Raw genomic sequence first — 18,713 nt, forward strand, 5'->3', positions numbered from 1 at the left:
TATATGCAGGATGAAAAAAAAAACCTGCCTCTCTTTTAAGTACCAGAACTGATTCTCTAGGTGATTGTGCTGCTAATAGTTCACTTGAAAAAACTCCAAAGGCCTGATCATTTTTGTCAGGGGAGGTCTATACGATGCCACTTCATATCCCAAATGAAACTTTCAGTCCATAATTTAATATTTTGTGGTTTTATTTTTAATCTAAGTAATTTGAGTTATTTAAGCCTTAAATTACATCTGTAGTATGCAGTTTCTTGTGTAATTGCTTTAAACTGCAGATCCAATATACTTAACTTTGGTTGGCTGGTTTATTTCTATTACGAAACCTCCACCACCAAAATCTTGTAAGGAAGTCAGAGACAAGATAAAGCAGAATAAAACTTACACAGCAGTTGTTGGCACTATTTACAACATGGAGCTTATTCAGTATATGCAAGCATTACATTTTGTATTTGAAATATATGGGGGGAACCCTTGTGTAAAATAAAGTTGGAAATTGGTTAAAGAAAACAAGAGAATCTATCTTCCATCATGGCTTCTTCTTTTTATAACTGTAATGACTGAGGTTTTATAACATCTTTTGGGAGAACATTAGGTTTCTTCACTACTATCAAACACCTACCAGGAGATTACAGTATTGCCAGAGCAATTGCTTCATTTTTGTTCCTGAAGCAGCCCATTCCATTGAAACTATTAATTTGAACACTGTGATATAAGCGCTTTTCAGAATCCTTAGTAATCATCATCACTGACAGCCATCTGAAAGCTGGAACAACTGTCCATCTTAGAGACACAGCTTTTGGATATGAACTCTTAAAACAAAAATCAGCTGGAACAAAGGACACTTCCTGCTGGGGATACCACAAAAGCATGTATCACAGTATCACAGTATCACAGTAGGTTAGAGATTGGAAGGGACCTCAAAAGATCATCTAGTCCAATCCCCCTGCCGGAGCAGGAACACCTAGATAAGGTTACACAGGAACGTGTCCAGGCGGGTCTTGAATGTCTCCAAAGAAGGAGATTCCACAACCTCCCTGGGCAGCCTGTTCCAGTGTTCCGTCACCCTCACTGAGAAGAAGTTTCTTCTCAGGTTTAAGTGGAACCTCTTGTGCTCCAATTTGTATCCATTACCCCTTGTCCTTTCATTGTTTGCCACTGAGAAGAGCCTGGCTCCATCCTCGTGACACTCCCCCTTTATATATTTATATACACTAATAAGGTCACCCCTCAATCTCCTCTTCTCCAAACTGTAGAGACCCAGCTCCCTCAGTCTTTCCTCATAAGGGAGATGCTCCACTCTCTTAATCATCTTAGTTGCCCTGCGCTAGACTCTCTCCAGCAGGTCCCTGTCCTTTTTAAACTGAGGGCCCCAGAACTGGACACAATATTCCAGATGAGGTCTCACCAGGGCAGAGTAGAGGGGAAGGAGGACCTCTCTCGACCTACTAACCACCCCCCTTCTAATACACCCCAGGATGCCATTGGCCTTTTTGGCCACAAGGGCACAGTGTCGGCTCATGGTCACCCTGTCGTCCACCAGGACCCCCAGGTCCCTCTCCCCTACACTGCTCTCTAACAGGTCGTTCCCCAGCCTATACTGGAACCTGGGGTTGTTCCTGCCCAGATGCAGGACTCTACACTTTCCCTTGTTATATTTCATCAAGTTATTCCCCGCCCAGCTCTCCAGCCTGTCCAGGTCCCTCTGGATGGCAGCACAGCCTTCTGGCGTGTCGGCCACCCCTCCCAGCTTAGTGTCATCAGCAAACTTGCTGATAGTACACTCAATTCCCTCATCTAAATCGTTAATGAATATATTAAATAATACTGGTCCCAGTACCGACCCTTGAGGCACTCCACTAGATACAGGCCTCCAACTAGACTCCGCCCCATAGACTACAACTCTCTGGCTTCTCTCCTTCAGCCAGTTCACAGTCCACCTCACTACCCGATCATCCAGACCACACTTCCTCAATTTAGCTGCAAGGATGCTGTGGGAGACCGTGTCAAACACTTCGCTGAAGTCGAGGTAGACCACATCCACCGCTCTGCCATCATCCATCCACCGTGTTATTTCCTCATAAAAGGCTACGAGATTGGTCAAGCACGACTTCCCCTTGGTGAAGCCATGTTGACTGCCCCTCATAACCCTCTTATCCTTGATATGCCTTAAGATGGCACCAAGGACAAGGTGTTCCATCACTTTCCCAGGAACGGAGGTGAGGCTAACCGGTCTATAGTTACCCGGGTCCTCCTTCTTGCCCTTTTTGAAGACAGGAGTGACATTTGCTTTCCTCCAGTCCTCAGGCACCTCTCCCGTTTCCCAAGACTTGGTAAAGATGATGGAGAGCGGTCTAGCAATGACCTCAGCCAGTTCCCTCAGCACCCGCGGGTGCATCCCATCTGGACCCATGGATTTATGGATATCCAGATTGCTCAACTGGTCTTTAACCCATTCCTCATCGACTAAGGCAGACCGCTCCGTTGACCTATCTTCATCCGGGGTCTCAGCGGTACAGGGCTCTTCAGGACTGCCTCCAGCAGAGTAGACAGAGACAAAGAAGTCATTCAGTAACTCTGCCATCTCTGTATCTTCTGTCACCAGGGCACCCGTCCCGTTCATCAGCGGGCCTACATTGCCTCTGGTGTTAGTTTTACCTGCCATGTATTTGAAAATGCTCTTTCTGCTGTCCTTGACCCCTCTCGCCAGCTTTAATTCCAAGGAGGCCTTAGCCATCCTAGCAGCTTTCCTACATCCTCTAGCAGCAGCCTTATATTCTTCCCAAGTGGCCAGCCCTTCTTTCCATGACCTGTAAACTCTCCTCTTCCACTTGAGCATACCGAGCAATTCCCTATTTAACCACGCAGGTCTCCTGACCCTCTTCCTCGACTTCCTACGTGTCGGGATGCTCCGATCTTGAGCTCAGAAAAAGCAGTCCTTGAACGTCAACCAACTATCTTGGGCCCCTTTCCCTTCAAGCAGCCTAGCCCACTGGATTTCCCCTAGCAATCGCTTGAAGAGGCCAAAGTTTGCCCTGCTAAAGTCCAGGGTTGCGATTCTACTTGCTATTCTACTGACCCTACCACACAAGATCCTGAATTCTACCATCTCGTGGTCGCTGCAACCAAGGCAGCCCTCAACCTTCACTCCTTCAACCAGACCCTCCTTGTTAGTGAGGATGAGATCCAGCAGCGCACCTCTCCTGGTTGGCTCATCCACCATTTGCATGAGGAAGTTATCATCCATACACTGGAGGAACCTCCTGGACTGCGGCTGGGTTGCCGAGTAGTCCTTCCAGCAAACATCAGGGAAGTTAAAATCCCCCACGACGACCACGGCCTGTGACCGTGAGGCCGCTGTCAGCTGCCTGTAGAAGGCAGTAAAACCAGGAAGGTTTTGATAGTAGCCTTTAGTATCACGACATACCCTCCTGAACATTGTATTACACATTTTAACACACACACAGGCATTTTAGGGCAAAACTGAAGTCACAAAATAAGCATTTGGACCTGTTCCATAAATTTCCTCTTGAGAGCCAAGAGACTAAATGCAGTATGTTTCTGTCTTCTACAGTATAGATTCAAAATCATGTTACCTATAAAATACAGCACTTTAAATTAATGAAATAGCTGCAGCCCAGTTATGATTCTGTTGCTCAGATCTATCCTATCTGATGTTTGAGATTAGGTTCTAGCCTCAGAAAACTGCATAAATACTTTACGTATTTTTACCTTGTCTGGCTTGTAAGCTTAAAGCCAACTATAGATTCCTTATTCAGGCCAACTGCTTCAATGTTGATGATATCATCCACTTCTGGCTCCAAAGCAATGAACAGAACTGGAAACTTCCAAATACCTCCTGCAGTGTACTGTACTACAAGAGTTGCTTCATTCCTTAAAATTTCAGATAGAATAATACATGGAAAAACATTATAAAACATAAACTGAGTAAATGTCCAAAATAAACTTTGCGTGTGTAAAACTATACTACAGTAAAATGAAAATACAGATAGCTTTAGCTGGAATACATTCTTAATTTTTCATGGTATAGTATGTACCAGTTGCACTTAGACTGGAACATAGACTAAATAGTACTCAATATTTGCAGCAAAATACAAGAAAGAACATAACAGTAAAGCAAAATAATTGGCACACCCATGACATTTGTTTCTTCTGCTTACTCTCTATTGAGTTAAACAAATTTAACTCAATATTTTTACTTATTATTCTTTATGTACTGTGTCGGAGAATTTTGTCCAGAATATTTCAACAGTTCATACTGGAATCAAATATATCTGACAAAGGTTCATGTCCTTTAGAAAAATTTCAGACTCTAATCTCCTCAGACCCTCTAAGAAGAAAGCTGGTGCTGTAGATTTTGAGATAAAGAACCTAATTAATTGTAGTTATTGAGTCCTCTACATGAAGCCTGATAAGTCTCAAGCACAAAATGATAAAAAAAACCAAAATAATAAAATAAGGAAGGAAAGTGTAGAGATAAAACAGTTTTCTAAATTGACAGTACATGGGCTGAGTGGATAGTCATTCCTAAAGGTTTGCTTCTTGTTCGGTTGTCTTTTGGACTAGTGGAAATAAGCGCTCCCTCCTGCATCCTAAAAATGCTCTCTTTGCTTGCAACCTATAATATTCGGCAGTGACTGCTCCCTAATCTTCCTCATAATGTTGAGCATCTGAAATTATCATGTGCCTGCAAGTTACTGAATCTTCATTCCAACTTCCCATACACATCTGACTGCTTCAACAGGAATGTGCAACTTCTTTCTCTCTGAAAGGATCCCCCTTTCACAGCTTCTTTTCAAAGAGGTGGGAAAATAATGTAAATCAAAGCAAATCTGTAATTTTTCACATCACAGCTATAAAAGAGGATAATATTTTCCTGTGGACTGTTGTTACTGGGGATGTAGAGACTAATTTCAAATTCAACAATCCCATTCAGCCAAAGAATATGCACACATGCTTTCTAGGAAAACTTTTTCAAGACTGATAGACCATCTTGTCTGCGTAATTTCTATGAATTTTAAGAACAACTACATTTTATTGAAAGTCTTTCAATACTCCAATGTTTAGAAATAAATTGATGCACACACAGACTAATGCAGTAACTCAACAGAGCCATCTCACAGACAGCAAAAAGAAACACTGTCAGTTTTAATACCAAAGATACCATACTGAGAAGCAGCAAGTGAGAAAACTTACAATAATAGATCTTTGAGGTGAAAACAAAATGAAGAAAAAAATGCAGGGTGATGCCTACATAGCTAAGAGTGACCATGCAGTATTTTATTACATATTCACTTGGTAATAAGGAACAACAGCTTACCTCATTGGTTTGTTAGGTGCAAACACTATATTAAACACCAGCGTTGCAATTCTGGATTCTGTATCCCATTCTCTTTCAACAAGATGCATACCAACCAAAGATTCGAGCTGAGATTTAATTTCATTTGATTGATATTGCAATTCATACAGAAATTCCTCTGTTGTAGAGAAATCTAAATGATACAAGAGAAAAAAATATCAGTCTGTGCACACCCTAGCATCACACAGTTGGCTGGCTAGTAGCTACAATTCTTTAATTACTAAAAATGACAAGTAAACCCACTAGATATCCAAAGCTCAGTGATTTGCTCCTGATGGCATAACAAAAACTTCCAGTTTCATATGGCAGACTATATTGTTTCCAGCAAAATGAAAGCTGAAAAACTTACTTAGGAGATGTGACCAGTAGTCGCAATATTGTTCTGGCAACCACTTCTGCATTATGGTGACCTATTTCTAGTGCATCAGTCAAATGAAAATTGCATGAATGTAAGCCATTTGACTAATGCTGCTGGGGAAAATCTCAAAAACAAAACAAACAAAAAAAAAACAACAACCCCAAAACCAAACAAAACCCCCTAAAACAAACTGCGGAGACAGTGTTCTCACAGGAGAATGGATACTTGGTACAGAAAGTCTGAATAATCCTGAAAGATACAGCAAGGCCATGAGAGGCCTGAGGAAGCCTAAACAAGAAAGATAAGAAGAAGCTGGAATTCACCAAGTTAATGAGAACTGTGGACTGTTGGCAAGTTTTCGAGGTCAAGTTCTCACACCTGTGCTTAACCAATTATATGTTAGCCACTAAAGGTCTTCCAGATATGTATCCAATCGTAATATGCCAAATCACTGTAAGTGCATGTAAGAAATAGTATATAAGGGGTTAAGGCTTTGTAATAAATGGCTTCTGTCTGATCATATTTATCTCTGACTGGGTCCATATATTTTCTGTGGCAACAAACAATATTAATGACATCAGTGCCATTGGTGGCTGCGTGCCTGAGAAACAGAATACAGAAAACTAGTGAGGATGTCACTAGGAGCCTCTTTTTATTTCCTGTAGAAGCTATGAAAAGGCCAAGTAGCAATGACATAAGAATAAACATCTGAGTTTCTTGAAGCAAGTGTCTCCTCCTGTGATATTCAGCATACAATAGTAATTTGTGCACAGAAGGGAACATTTGTATGAGGAAAACAATCTCAAGTGGCTAATTTATTTAAAAGTTTTACACATTTTTATGGACAAAAAATCTTTTAACACATTCACAAAATCATACAGGAGATTCCATTTTATTATGACCATGTATCTCAGGGCACATTTTTAATTTGCACAGCTTAATAGAATGTGTGCTGTGCATAACTCCCATGTATGCTTCCCTGTATACGTTTGCTGGGTATAGGGTGGTAGAGATAATTCCCAAGCCCTTCCAACTTGGAATTCTAAAGTACAGACTACATATGTAAAAATTCCAAAAGACAATGAAGTTTTAGATAGTTGAACAAAGATTACTTTGATTTTGCCAAACTGTAATGCTACCCAAGTTTTAGTATGGAGCTGTCTTCTTACGCTTGTGGTCCTTTATCCTTTTCTGAAATGTACATATACCTTCTTTCTACTTCATTACTAACAAGCAGCTTGAACTTTTGTTGCCAATATTATTGTTACACAGATTAACCATATTAAATTTTGCAGTTTATATTGAAACATTTCCAACTTTAAAATGGATCCTTCACAGACACATGTACAATTTATGCTTTATTATAATAAATGTACTTTGTAATAATGAAATGAAATGTGAACTTTTTTACATTTAATAAAATTCCTGAGATCATCCTATATTATTCCATGCTTTGTTGTTTCTCTATTTGAAAAATACAACATTTATGCCATGCATTCAGATTCCAACACAGACCAAAGCTTGAAGTAGTCACCCTAGACAAATACCAAAGCATGGAGATTCAGACATAAAAATTAACTTATCATGGGAGAGAAAAGATGACATAATTTGGGACTTTCCACAGTGACAAAATCACAACTGTTCAGGAGATGTGCCTTTTAGCAGTTATATCGCACAATGCTACTCAGGACAAACTTATATTCGGATGTGCTAGGAAGAAAATATTGTGAATTCCATGCTGCTTGTAGTATTCAAAGACATTTGGTTTTGGTTTGATATATGCATATACCATGTTTTAGTCAAAAGCAATTAAATATTTATTTTTTTTCAGCTTCAGGCTGTTTTGTAACTTGTTCCATGCACATATTAAGTATTTAGTTAAAATATTTTAACATTTACAACAGCTAAGGAAAGATGATGCATTTATAAGTGTCCATATTTGAAAGCCTCATTATGCTGCTCACTTAGCTGGTTTTGATCTGCACTGCTGATTTCATTTAGGACTGTTCAAGAAAGAAAAATGTAATGAGATTTTTACCACAGCTGCCCTGAGGACTACTATATTACCATACTATGGGAAGCCTCTATGAATATGTTAATATTTGATTCTAGAGAATTCCACAGTATACATTCTGCCTAAACAAATTGGAAGAAACTAGAGCACTGGAGACAGAATTAATATTTTCTTTAAAGTAATGTCAAACACAATATGGCATATGGTTCAAATATGCCTTGATGCTTTGCCATGGTTTAAGCCCAGCCGGCAACCCAGAACCACGCAGCTGTTAGCTCACACCCCCCCCCCCCTTCCTCCCCTCCATTCCCAGAGGGATGGGGAGGAAAATCAAAAGAATGTAACTCCCATGGGTTAAGATAAGAACAGTCCAGTAACTAAGGTATAACACAGATCACTGCTGCTACCACCAATAATAATAATGATAAGGGAAATAACAAGGGAAGAGAATACAACTGCTCACCACCTGCCAACTGATACCCAGCCCAACCTCGGCAGTGATCTGACCCTTCTGGATAACTGCCCCCAGTTTATATACCAGGCATGACGTGCTGTGGTATGGAATACCTCTTTGGTCCATTTGGATCAGGTGCCCTGTCTCTGCTTCCTCTCGGCTTCCCCTCCTCCCTGGCAGAGCATGGGACTCACAAAGTCCTTGGTCAGAGTAAACATTAGTGAGCAGCAACTAAAAACATCAGTGTTATCAGCGCTGTTCCCAGGCTGAAAGTCAAAACCACAGCACTGCACCAGCTACTAAGAAGGAGAAAAATGACTGCTACTGCTGAACCCAGGACACCTTTTTAGCCCAGCAATTTGCATGTCTTCATTCACCAGTTTTCTTTTAAAAATCCTCCGGTTTAGTCCAGGTAAAATTTTTATTTTCTCTCATGCAAACTGAAAAATACACATGCAGATATAAAGTATACCCCAATTAATCCACCTCTGTTCTCTAAACAGAGAGCAGCAGGAAGAGTTTTAGCCACATCTGACACAACATAGATATGTTTATCAATCCGAACACTGGGAAATTATAAGCAAACTATTTAAACACATCTTGGTACATCTAGGGAATGGAAATTGCTATTATAAATATATTACTTTTTCATATTTCCTGAATAATATTATGCATTATTTAAGCGAGAAAAATGCAAAGAATATGGGAGGTTTTTTTCAGGTAATTGTTCCAAGACAATTTTTTTTTAAATCATTAAATATTTTTTTTTTGTTTTGCAAGGCAATGCATCTCAGTCTTTAAGTGTTTTCCTTTCTGTAAATAAAAACTTCCAAAGGGTAGCATGCTTTTACACAACATTTATGTATGCAGGATTACTGAAGCAGCTATGTTTAAAAGACAAACTATTTCTTCATAGCTCCATTCAGCACTCATTTGACACTTGGCCTTTTCCTGCTTTTGCACTGTCTTCCATGAGTCTTCACACACACTGCTGGAACTCAGCAGGCAGAAGGGAATGAACATTAAGTATGCAGTTATGCATTACCACCAAAAGCAGCATCAGATAGAATACATTACTGTGGAGTAGATTAGATCATTTTAATACAGTTTTCAAGTAAATATTCAAGTGAGTAGCAAAAGTGAATCACAAGAGTAATAAAGGAAAAAAATAAAAGGAAGCTTAGTGGTCAAGAACATCTTAACATTTAAGTAGATGGTATCATCTGGGTGGTAAGAAATGAATCTTGTATGAGAAGCAAATACCTACTTTTTGCTATAAAATGTCATAATACCACAATATCATCAGCAAAATAAAGAAGTTGCACAAGAACCTCAAAAGACCTGGCTGTATTAAAAAATGCCTTTCACTACATTTCTTCCAACAGGTACAAAAATGCCCTCTTTTGATCGGGCATTCTACATAGATTTGTACGCTAATCTATAAATTAATGCTTTAAAGGAGCTGATTAAAATGTTTTGGTTTTGTTTTATATTTCAAATCCATTCTATTACTTTTTCAACACTCTCCTATTTAGCATTATCTTCATTTATCTAGCCATTCTAGCAAATAAAGATCACATCTGTAGCTGAGCACAGTCGGTGTCAAACCAGCTTCTTCAACAACATATGTTATGATGTAGTCTTAATTCACACAGACATTATTTTTTCAATAGTATACTGACTCATTTGCCTCACTTTGAATGTTGCCCACTAAAACCAGTGACAACTCAAAATATCTTTTAATTTAACCATTGAATTTGTAATGGCCCACACAAATGCTAAACTGAAAACGATATTATTTCTGATTTCACATATTTTTCCACTGCATTTACTATGATGATATCTATATGCTTTAACGCTTAAGGTAGATACATTAATGACTAAAAAAAATTATGCTTGTCATTTGGAAGACCAACTTCCAACACAAGCAGATTTCTTCAGATTTCTTTGCAGGGGCAGTGTGTTTACAAATAAGTCACCAGATAATCAGTAGATCACGAAGCAATAGATCTTTTCTCCAGTCTTTTTATATGTCAGCATTATGGCTATGCTTTTCTCTCTCCCAGGCACACTCTCACCCCAGAAGTATCCTAGTTTTTAGTTTTCTTTTTTATTGTTTGGTGATTTACTTGAGATAAGTAATTCATAGGGCATGGTTTATGTTTTGGGTTGTTGTATTTTTTAAATGCATCAATGGCTCTAAGTGCCAATATTCTATAGGTAGTTAAAAGGATACCAGTCATTTTGTTCTACTTCCTTTATCACACTCTTGTGTTCAAATAATTTTCTAGCTTTGTGTATATTAAATTGTATACACTTAATCACTTTCTCTTTTCAAAAGTCATTCTTATACTCACTTGCTTTAGAAAAGTTTCTTACCATTTGTATTCCAACACTGTCACTATGTACAGTCTCTAGTTTTTTTCTCTGAGGCAGAAAACACCTTTTTCCATATTTTGAAATGTAACATTTCCATTCATGGGACTGTATCACTTACCAGTTAAAATATAATTTTAACACTGCATGAAATTGACCTTCCAAATGAGAACTGCTAATAGATTTAGCCTATCAGTCACTAGCTATTTCAGTTCCTTCAGTTCCTTGTCAGTTATATGCAAAATACAAATAAAATTTGTCCTGCTGAATAAGAGCAATTACCCATTTAGAAATTAAAACTCCTTCATAGTTACTTACAAAATTCTTCATGTTCAGGAATACAATCTTAAAATATTGTGGATCTGAGCATCACTTTGTAAATCAGCTGCGTGTCTACACAATGTATGGTGGTTTTTCTTAACTAATGGTGATACAATTAATAAGTTTAAAATACCTATTCTGAGATAAGTGTTTTATGACTACTTTAAACTTCTGTCTTGTAACTTCAGTGTAAAATTAGATCCATTTTGCTTTTATAAAAATAGATTATTTTAATAAGCCTTGATCAGTCTGGAACAATTTTAAGTGACAAGGAACACCTTAGATGTTTGCTGCTAATAATCCAAATATATTAAATTGCACTGAAGTGGGGCTCTTACTCAGCAAGACCAGCTTCAGGTTTTTTGCTGTTAAAATATTCCTGTATCCAGTATTATCTATTTGCCCGTTGAAATTCTGCAGGGCTGACCCAAAGCAATCCAAGACTCTTCACCTGAAAGCTCTGAAATTCGTAATGCTTGAAATAACATCCCTCATAGGTAGCAAAGATCTTTGCCTTGATTTTAAAGGCACTTTTACACGTTTGCCAGCTACAGGATGTAGTACTTCCAGAAGTCCTCCATCTTTTTTATAGGAGGTTTCAGAAAAGGAAGGGCAGCATGGGAATGTGTCTATTGCATGGTTCTGGATGTGGTTTTTTGTGGGTTTTGTCTATATAGAGAAGAACATATGCTAACTATAGTAATTTGCAGTGTATCTGTTGATTCACAGTCATCATACGAAACTGGGACCTAGGAACCAGGAATTGTTTCTGTTCTGTTTCTTTTTTAATACCGTCATTTATTAGAAGTTTGGGTGACAAAAATGTCAACTTAGGTTATGATATTTCCCAGTATCTTATTCTAAGTCACTAGGCAAATAAGTCTGTGTGACTATAGACTAAAGAACTTCAGTCTAAAGATTTTCTCATACAAAAAGAGATTTTTGTGCTTTGAAACACATAGAAAGCTCCCACTCAGTAGCTCTGCAAATTAAAAAAGCACACTACACAACAAAGTAAACACAGGTAAAAGGCTAATATAAACTTGCAGTCTCAGATGGAGTGATTTTCTGTGTTTCCTTTCTAACTTGAAAGGCGATATTGAAAAAAGTTTCTTAATAAGCATTGTACATCTATTCATCTCTTCAAATACTATTCTTATAAACGAGATAGAATCTGTGTCTCATATCACATCACAAGGAAAGTTGTTTATAGGTTTCCTGACATAATTCCAACACCTGTGCTACAATATAATTTTGATTCAATTGTCATATATTCATTTTTCATTGAAAATTAACAAAAAATGAAAGTTTACACACATGGAATATATGTTCATGTGCATAAAATTAAAAAAATAAAAATATCAAAAAAAATTAAAAAAGTTTAAAAAATGAAAATTTATGCACATTTATCTGAGGCAGAGAAATTGTTTCTAGTACTGTCACTAGAATTTGTAAGTGTGTCTTCGATATTTTTACACTATACTATGATGTAGCAAAAAAGGATACATTATCTATCTGACTTTTTTAATATACAAAACAGACTGAGCCACAGAGACTGGAACACGTAATCACTAGGGTCACATTGATTTGTTTTGTTTCCCTTATACAATTAATTGCATTCAGTTATACATAAGATGGAACATCTATACCAGGGTATTGTAAATTGTTCTACTCTAAAATAGATGTAATCTCATGGGAGTTATCCACTTGTGTTATTTTTGGATATTAATCATGTTACAAAACTAATACAAATTTTGTGCAGTAAATTTCTGGGGTTTCACTCTGTCTTCTCCACTGGTTTAAAGAGTAATGGTTCAAGGTTACAGTTTCATTCATTGTTCCATGGTGATTCTATGTAACTTCTAACTACTTGTCTTATACATTTAAAATCCATCTGTATCTTCAAAGCTTCAGATCAACTTGTTTTTAAACTGTCAAAACTTCAGGCCCAATGCATTAATTTATAAAATCATAATGTTTTATACATATTGTCCATAACAAGTGAGGAAGTTTTGTTTTTTCTTTCTTGCTTCAAGTTGTGATTGGAAATGTGCAATGTGGGAGGGATAAAGATCTAAAGTAGATAACTTTATTTTCTCTAACAACAACACTTGAACAGTGCAGCTTCAGAAACAGAAGACAAGTACAGACAATTTTAGCGCAAAAATGACAGGTTATAATAACCTGGAAATGTAACAGCATTTGGAATAGACTAGTATGTGTGCAAGTGTTTGGTAGTACAGCGACTGTCAGATACATGGTCTGAGGCAAACTTAGGTGTATAAACCCTCTGCTTTCTTTTCTATAATAAAAGTTTGCAAATTAATGCAGCCAGATTATTGTGAGGTGTTGGGATGTTGCAGAAGCACAGCTAAGACCTTGGAGATCTGTGCTGACTATGGTTTCAATTTACAGAAGCTTTCCCAAAATATCTTTACAAAACGATATAGTGGTTCCACTTCTATGGAAGTAATTACAGGAAATTCTGTGAACAAGAACTGGGAGAAATAGAACTTTGGCAAGCACAATCATATAACAAAGTAATTCATAGACGCTTGCAGCGAATTATATTGCCTAGGTTTCCCTTAACTGCTAAGTCAAAATACATTTTTAAGAGATATCTATTATTTGTGTGTTCTTGTTTCAGGGATATGTTATTTTGTGGTAACCAATCGATTCTTTTGGATTTCTCATTTTTCCTGGACATACATCATACTGAAAAGTAACGGTAGAAAGAATTTCATAATTTCTGGGTTTGTATTAATTTCTGGTTTTGTACTTTGTTAAGTTAAATTACTAACATCAGATTAGTTTATAATGGTTTATATGGTTCCCTGCAAGTGTTGAATATTTTAACTGAGCACGATTTTGCATAGGTGTTAGAAAGCAATTTTTAATTTATGTAATGATGACTGTTGTTCTTAAGGCTTGTAGATTTCAATTTATGAAATGGCAAAGAAACAGAAATGAGTGACTTTTCTGTAAACAGAAATATGAGCAGTTCCAAATCATTCTTCCTCACAACTGACAAGTTGGGGTTTTTTTCCAGTATTTCTAGTGATTATTCTAATTATATTAAGAAATGGGAGTAGGAGGGATGACTTGTGAGAGAAAAAAAAGCTGAATTGTTTCTTTTTTTAGTGGACTAAGTGGTAACCTTGTATATCAATAGGTAAATAAAGTCCTATTTGAAGTTGTTCATGAAAATACCTACATATATTGCAGTTCATTAAAGGAAACAAACAATACATCAAATCTCTCCCATGTTTCTCTCAAAATAAAAATCAAATTACCAGATGTTAACAAAAATTATATAGTTGACAAAATAACTTATATAGGCTTCCATCTCTACTCTGATGTTCTGTTCTTTGCTTCTACTAGTTCTCTGTTTTTAGCTGGAGTTTTCAACTTTAAAAACAAGGTAGTAATCCATAATAGAGTGACCCAGTTGGCTGTTCACCACAATGTCAACATTTTCATTTTGCCATTGCTCACAGCTTTCAGCAACTGTTAATCCGAAAGAAACACTTTCTTGTTCTTTTTTATATTGCAGGAATTTTTGAATGTTAGATAACTGCTAAAAATTTACAGAATACATTTGCTGTTTTTGCAAATGGTGGAACAAACTGAAGCAATTGCAAGAGAGAGGTTACAAACGACCATTTCAAACAAAAAAGACAGAACAGGACTGATAAGCATACTTCCTCAACCAGAAGATACTCTCTCTGTGTACCCCACATGCTCTCAACATAGTCAAATCTGGTTGCTTAGAAAGTTGTGAATTTCAGTCAAATATCTATAACTGATAATTTGTGAGTGTTGGAATGTTGTTCTTAGAAGATCACAGAAAATGAAACGTGTATTTCACAATGAATATTTAAAGTAAAGTAAAAATGCTGGTTTATTCAAATAAAAAGTAACAATCTCCATACTTGTTTGGGTGAATCTTGGCTCTTAAATTACATTCACTGAAAATACCAGTAGGGACATATGGAAGAAGATAGATTTAAAATACATAGAGGGTAGAAATATGTATTTAATACATTTGGAAATTATTCTTTAAAAAGGGCATATCATAATTGTTATGTCTAAACCAATAAGCTTTAATTATTTGATCTCTGGAGCTCTGCTGACTTCTGAACAAGTGTCATTTTAGCTAGACAGTATTTAGACTGTCCCCTCTCTTTTAAGAAATTATAACAATTTACTGTTTGAAATTGTGTCTTCTGGATTGGATGAAATTTAGTTCTTTACACAAAAGACCTGCTTGCAGATTTTTCTTCAATTCATGCTTGTCCAAATAATTTAAATACTGAAGCCCAGTAGTAACTTTTTAAATCTGATCTGCCAGTAATTATAATAATTTATCTTTGGATGTAAAAGCTTCTAACTACACATCACATATAAACTCTGATGAATCACTCTTTCAAAACAGAAAAAAGGAGAAACGGCTTGCCAGGCTGTTATCTTAGGTTTACACTTCTATTTATTACTGGTAGACTGCAGGAAACTTAGATAGTACCATTAAATTTGATTCCTAATGGGCATCAAATTCATCTATCAAGAATGACATATAATGTCATTGAAAACCATGAAAAGCACAGTTATAAATGATCATACTACTCATGGTACAAAGCATTTCATTACCAGACTTCATTTGAAAAGATGCAATGTCCCAGATCAGTCTTGCAGTATGTGCAGAAGCCAATGGTAATGAATATGAAATATTATTTGTATTAATAAAACACACAATACATATCATAAATCTGTAAGTAAGTCTTTCAAAATGCTGCCTCAACTTGCTCAATGAATGTTATTCTTGGCAATTCAGATACCACCATGTTGGAGGGAAACAGCCCAGATATGTTTAAGGTAGCTTACTCATATGTAACAAGTCAATAATGTTACAACCCATTAATGTAGTCTCTGCAGGACTAGCAATGGGAAGCAGTGAATCATTAAGGGGTAATGGGTTTAAATTTAAACAGGGCAAGTTCAGGTTAGATATAAGGAAGAAGATCTTTACTGTGAGGGTGGTGAGGCTCTGGAACAGGTTGCCCAAAGTGGTGAATGCTCTATCCCCTGCAGTGTTCAAGGCCAGGCTGGACAGGGCTTTGATCAAGCTGGTCTAGTGTGAGGTGTTCCTGCCCATGGCAGGGGGATTGGGATTAGATCTTAAGGTCCTTTCCAACCCAGACCATTCTATGATTTTTTGATAATGATCAGCTAAGCCTGCTACTCCATAGTAAAAAAACACAACCATGTACCCTGTATATTAATACACAGCTGTTCTCACAAGGCTGAATAAAATTCTGTAACAGTATTTACAGTTCTCCAAAGAAGCAAGAATCTACATTGAGAACTTCACATCTTTTTATTTTACTAGATTGATCAATATCACTTTGTAACATGGGAATATATAATAATGTGCCCAGACAAAATCTTTGACACCAAAATATGAATAAATACAGTTTATAAATAAAGTTTAAGCTATTATAAGTATTAACTAATTAGGAAGCATATGCTGTGAAAGCTCTTGTTAACTGCTCAATTTCAGATCCCTTCCTGTTTTAAAATCATTCAGAAATAAAATTTGTTTAAAGATCTGGACAGTGATTGTTAATATGAGATCACATTGGTCAGTGGGCAGGGCAGGGGCATGTTTACATGAAAATCATCCTTAAAGGAAGTATCTAATTCATCTTGATTTACCTTTTACAGCTTTTCAGTTTTTCACAGTTCTTTGGCAGGAGAGTTTCTGTAATATGGTATTCCTGTAAAGCCTGTAGTGGACCAGACTTTAAATAGCAGAAATGAGGCACAAAAGCCAAGCTTGCCTACCTGTCAAACTGATTGCCTAATAGACTGCAGTCATAGCAACTTCTACAGACTCATCTTTTATCATTTTACAATGCAGCACACTCTTAAAGTAGGAGCATGGGTGAAGTCCTTTTCTTCATTTATAGATATGTGAAACACACAGTAAGGCATCTCATTTCACGGGCCATAATTTTTAAATAATATTTTTCTTGAAAAGTAGGATGACTGATCTCCAAAAAAAATAAGGTTAAGTTTCAAAAGTGCAATAATTGATGAAGGTAAAATGTAACAATTCATAGTTTGTTGTATTAAGTATGACTGTTAACACACAAATATTAACAGAGATCCTGGGCATGTAACAGTAACAGGCATTCTTTTCTCACTACTTATATGTTGTATCGTTCTATTTCAAAGAGACATATGACAAGCTGCTGTATCTGTGAAGAAATTGATTTTCACTGTGTCCTCTGCTGTTTAACAGTAAGTGGAAGCTATATTTTTATAATGCTTTATTGCTTCTTCTGAACAAAGCCTCCTTCTATCCATTTTGTTGCAGATACTGGCCTGCTAGTGAGAATGCATCTTACAAATAGGGACAATCTGCAGATAAATACTTCCTTGAAGTGCTTACACAGCATACTTTTGCTAACGTCAGACTTTGTGCAAGCTATTCTCTTTTAAAGGAGAGATGGCATGTTTGCAAGCCTCACATTCAAGACAGATACATAAAGATCATTTCAGGCTCAAAGGTGCCTATAACTGCAGACATATGATCATACAAACGTCCCATATTTGCAACAGGGTAGAACAGGACTGAGAGAAGGAACTTCTAAAACTCATCTGTTGTCATGACAGAGCTTCACAATTGGTGAAGTGCTAACCTTATTTGCAATGTTCTTAAAACAGTGTGGTATCCAAACTACACATTCTTACCATCAGTGACTTGAACATTTTCTTGGGTGTTGGCTGGCTTGTTTGTATGAACCATAGCAGAATTTCTTGCAGCAGGCATAGCAGTTGCAGCAGGAAGTCCACCAGTCAGCAGCACTTCTACTCGTCTTTCTACTCTCTGCCTGGCTCGACAGTGTACCACAGCTACAGGGAAGCAAGAACCCAAGCAAACATTGTCATCTTGATTTTAACAAAAAAAAAACAAAATTGAACACAGATGTTAAATGTTATATGAGAATTTCAATAAGGACCAAGACAACTGAAAGCTTAAGCCCAACACACAGTTTCTATTGTTCTGTTTAGTTGAAGTAGTAGAAAATATTGCTAAGCAAACGAAAGTCTGTTCCTACAGTTAGCTCACAATAGCACTTGCAATCCTCTTTTTTTTTTTCTTAATCATGAAATATATCTTTGCTTTAGTTCATTTTTTTCAAATAGAAATTATGGCATAGTATGACATGTAAGAAAGAAAGACTGAAAAGAAATTAAAGAATTTAAATTCAAAAGTTAAATGAAAGAATATTGTTACTCTTTGGGTTTTTAATTTAAAAGTACTGTTTTTTAAACTTCAGCTTTTATAGAACTATGACAGAATAAAAAGTATTCTGACATGAGTTTCTCTTTGAAGCATGACAGATCTTTTTTCAGTTCAGTAAGTGATTCTCAAATATTACTTTTTTCATTACAAGGTAGTTTGGTTTTTAGCTTATACACCAGATTTTATAAAGCTTACTACAATAGATATTGTTTATCATTCTTTCTGTGCCAATAATTATAGGTGGCAGAAAAGAGGTATAAAATAGATGCAAGAACTGAAAGAAAAATATATTTTCCTAAAGAAAAGTCTTCAAATGTTCTAGTTACAGAAATCAACATGAAAAAGAAGAGCTGATTACACACTTCTCAGTTTTAAGGTCTACATATTATTTTCATCAGATTTATACCAACAATTCTTTAAAAATAAAGTCTGAGCTTACCATAAAGATTTAAGGATTAATAATTTAGAATCACATCTTGGTAAATAATCATATAAAATATT

At 36.6% G+C, this 18,713-nt stretch overlaps 1 protein-coding gene across 1 annotated transcript in view; it reads right to left on the reverse strand.

Annotated features, from left to right (window-relative positions):
• Positions 1 to 3,728: 3,728 nt before the first annotated feature.
• CFAP47 (cilia and flagella associated protein 47) overlaps positions 3,729 to 18,713 on the reverse strand; it is a 281,878-nt gene continuing 266,893 nt past the window's right edge. The window contains exons 61-63 of the mRNA XM_061378057.1: positions 17,657 to 17,818; positions 5,342 to 5,513; positions 3,729 to 3,894 (exon numbers count right to left, since the gene is read on the reverse strand). Of these exons, the coding sequence (XP_061234041.1) occupies positions 3,729 to 3,894; positions 5,342 to 5,513; positions 17,657 to 17,818 (500 nt within the window). The remainder of the gene's footprint in view (positions 3,895 to 5,341; positions 5,514 to 17,656; positions 17,819 to 18,713) is intronic.

The sequence above is a fragment of the Neopsephotus bourkii genome, unplaced genomic scaffold (genome assembly GCF_033783945.1).
Source record: "Neopsephotus bourkii isolate Nb327-2 ecotype Australia unplaced genomic scaffold, CSIRO-AGI_Nbou_v1 NB_1763, whole genome shotgun sequence".
In the NCBI taxonomy this organism is placed as follows: Eukaryota; Metazoa; Chordata; class Aves; order Psittaciformes; family Psittacidae; genus Neopsephotus; species Neopsephotus bourkii.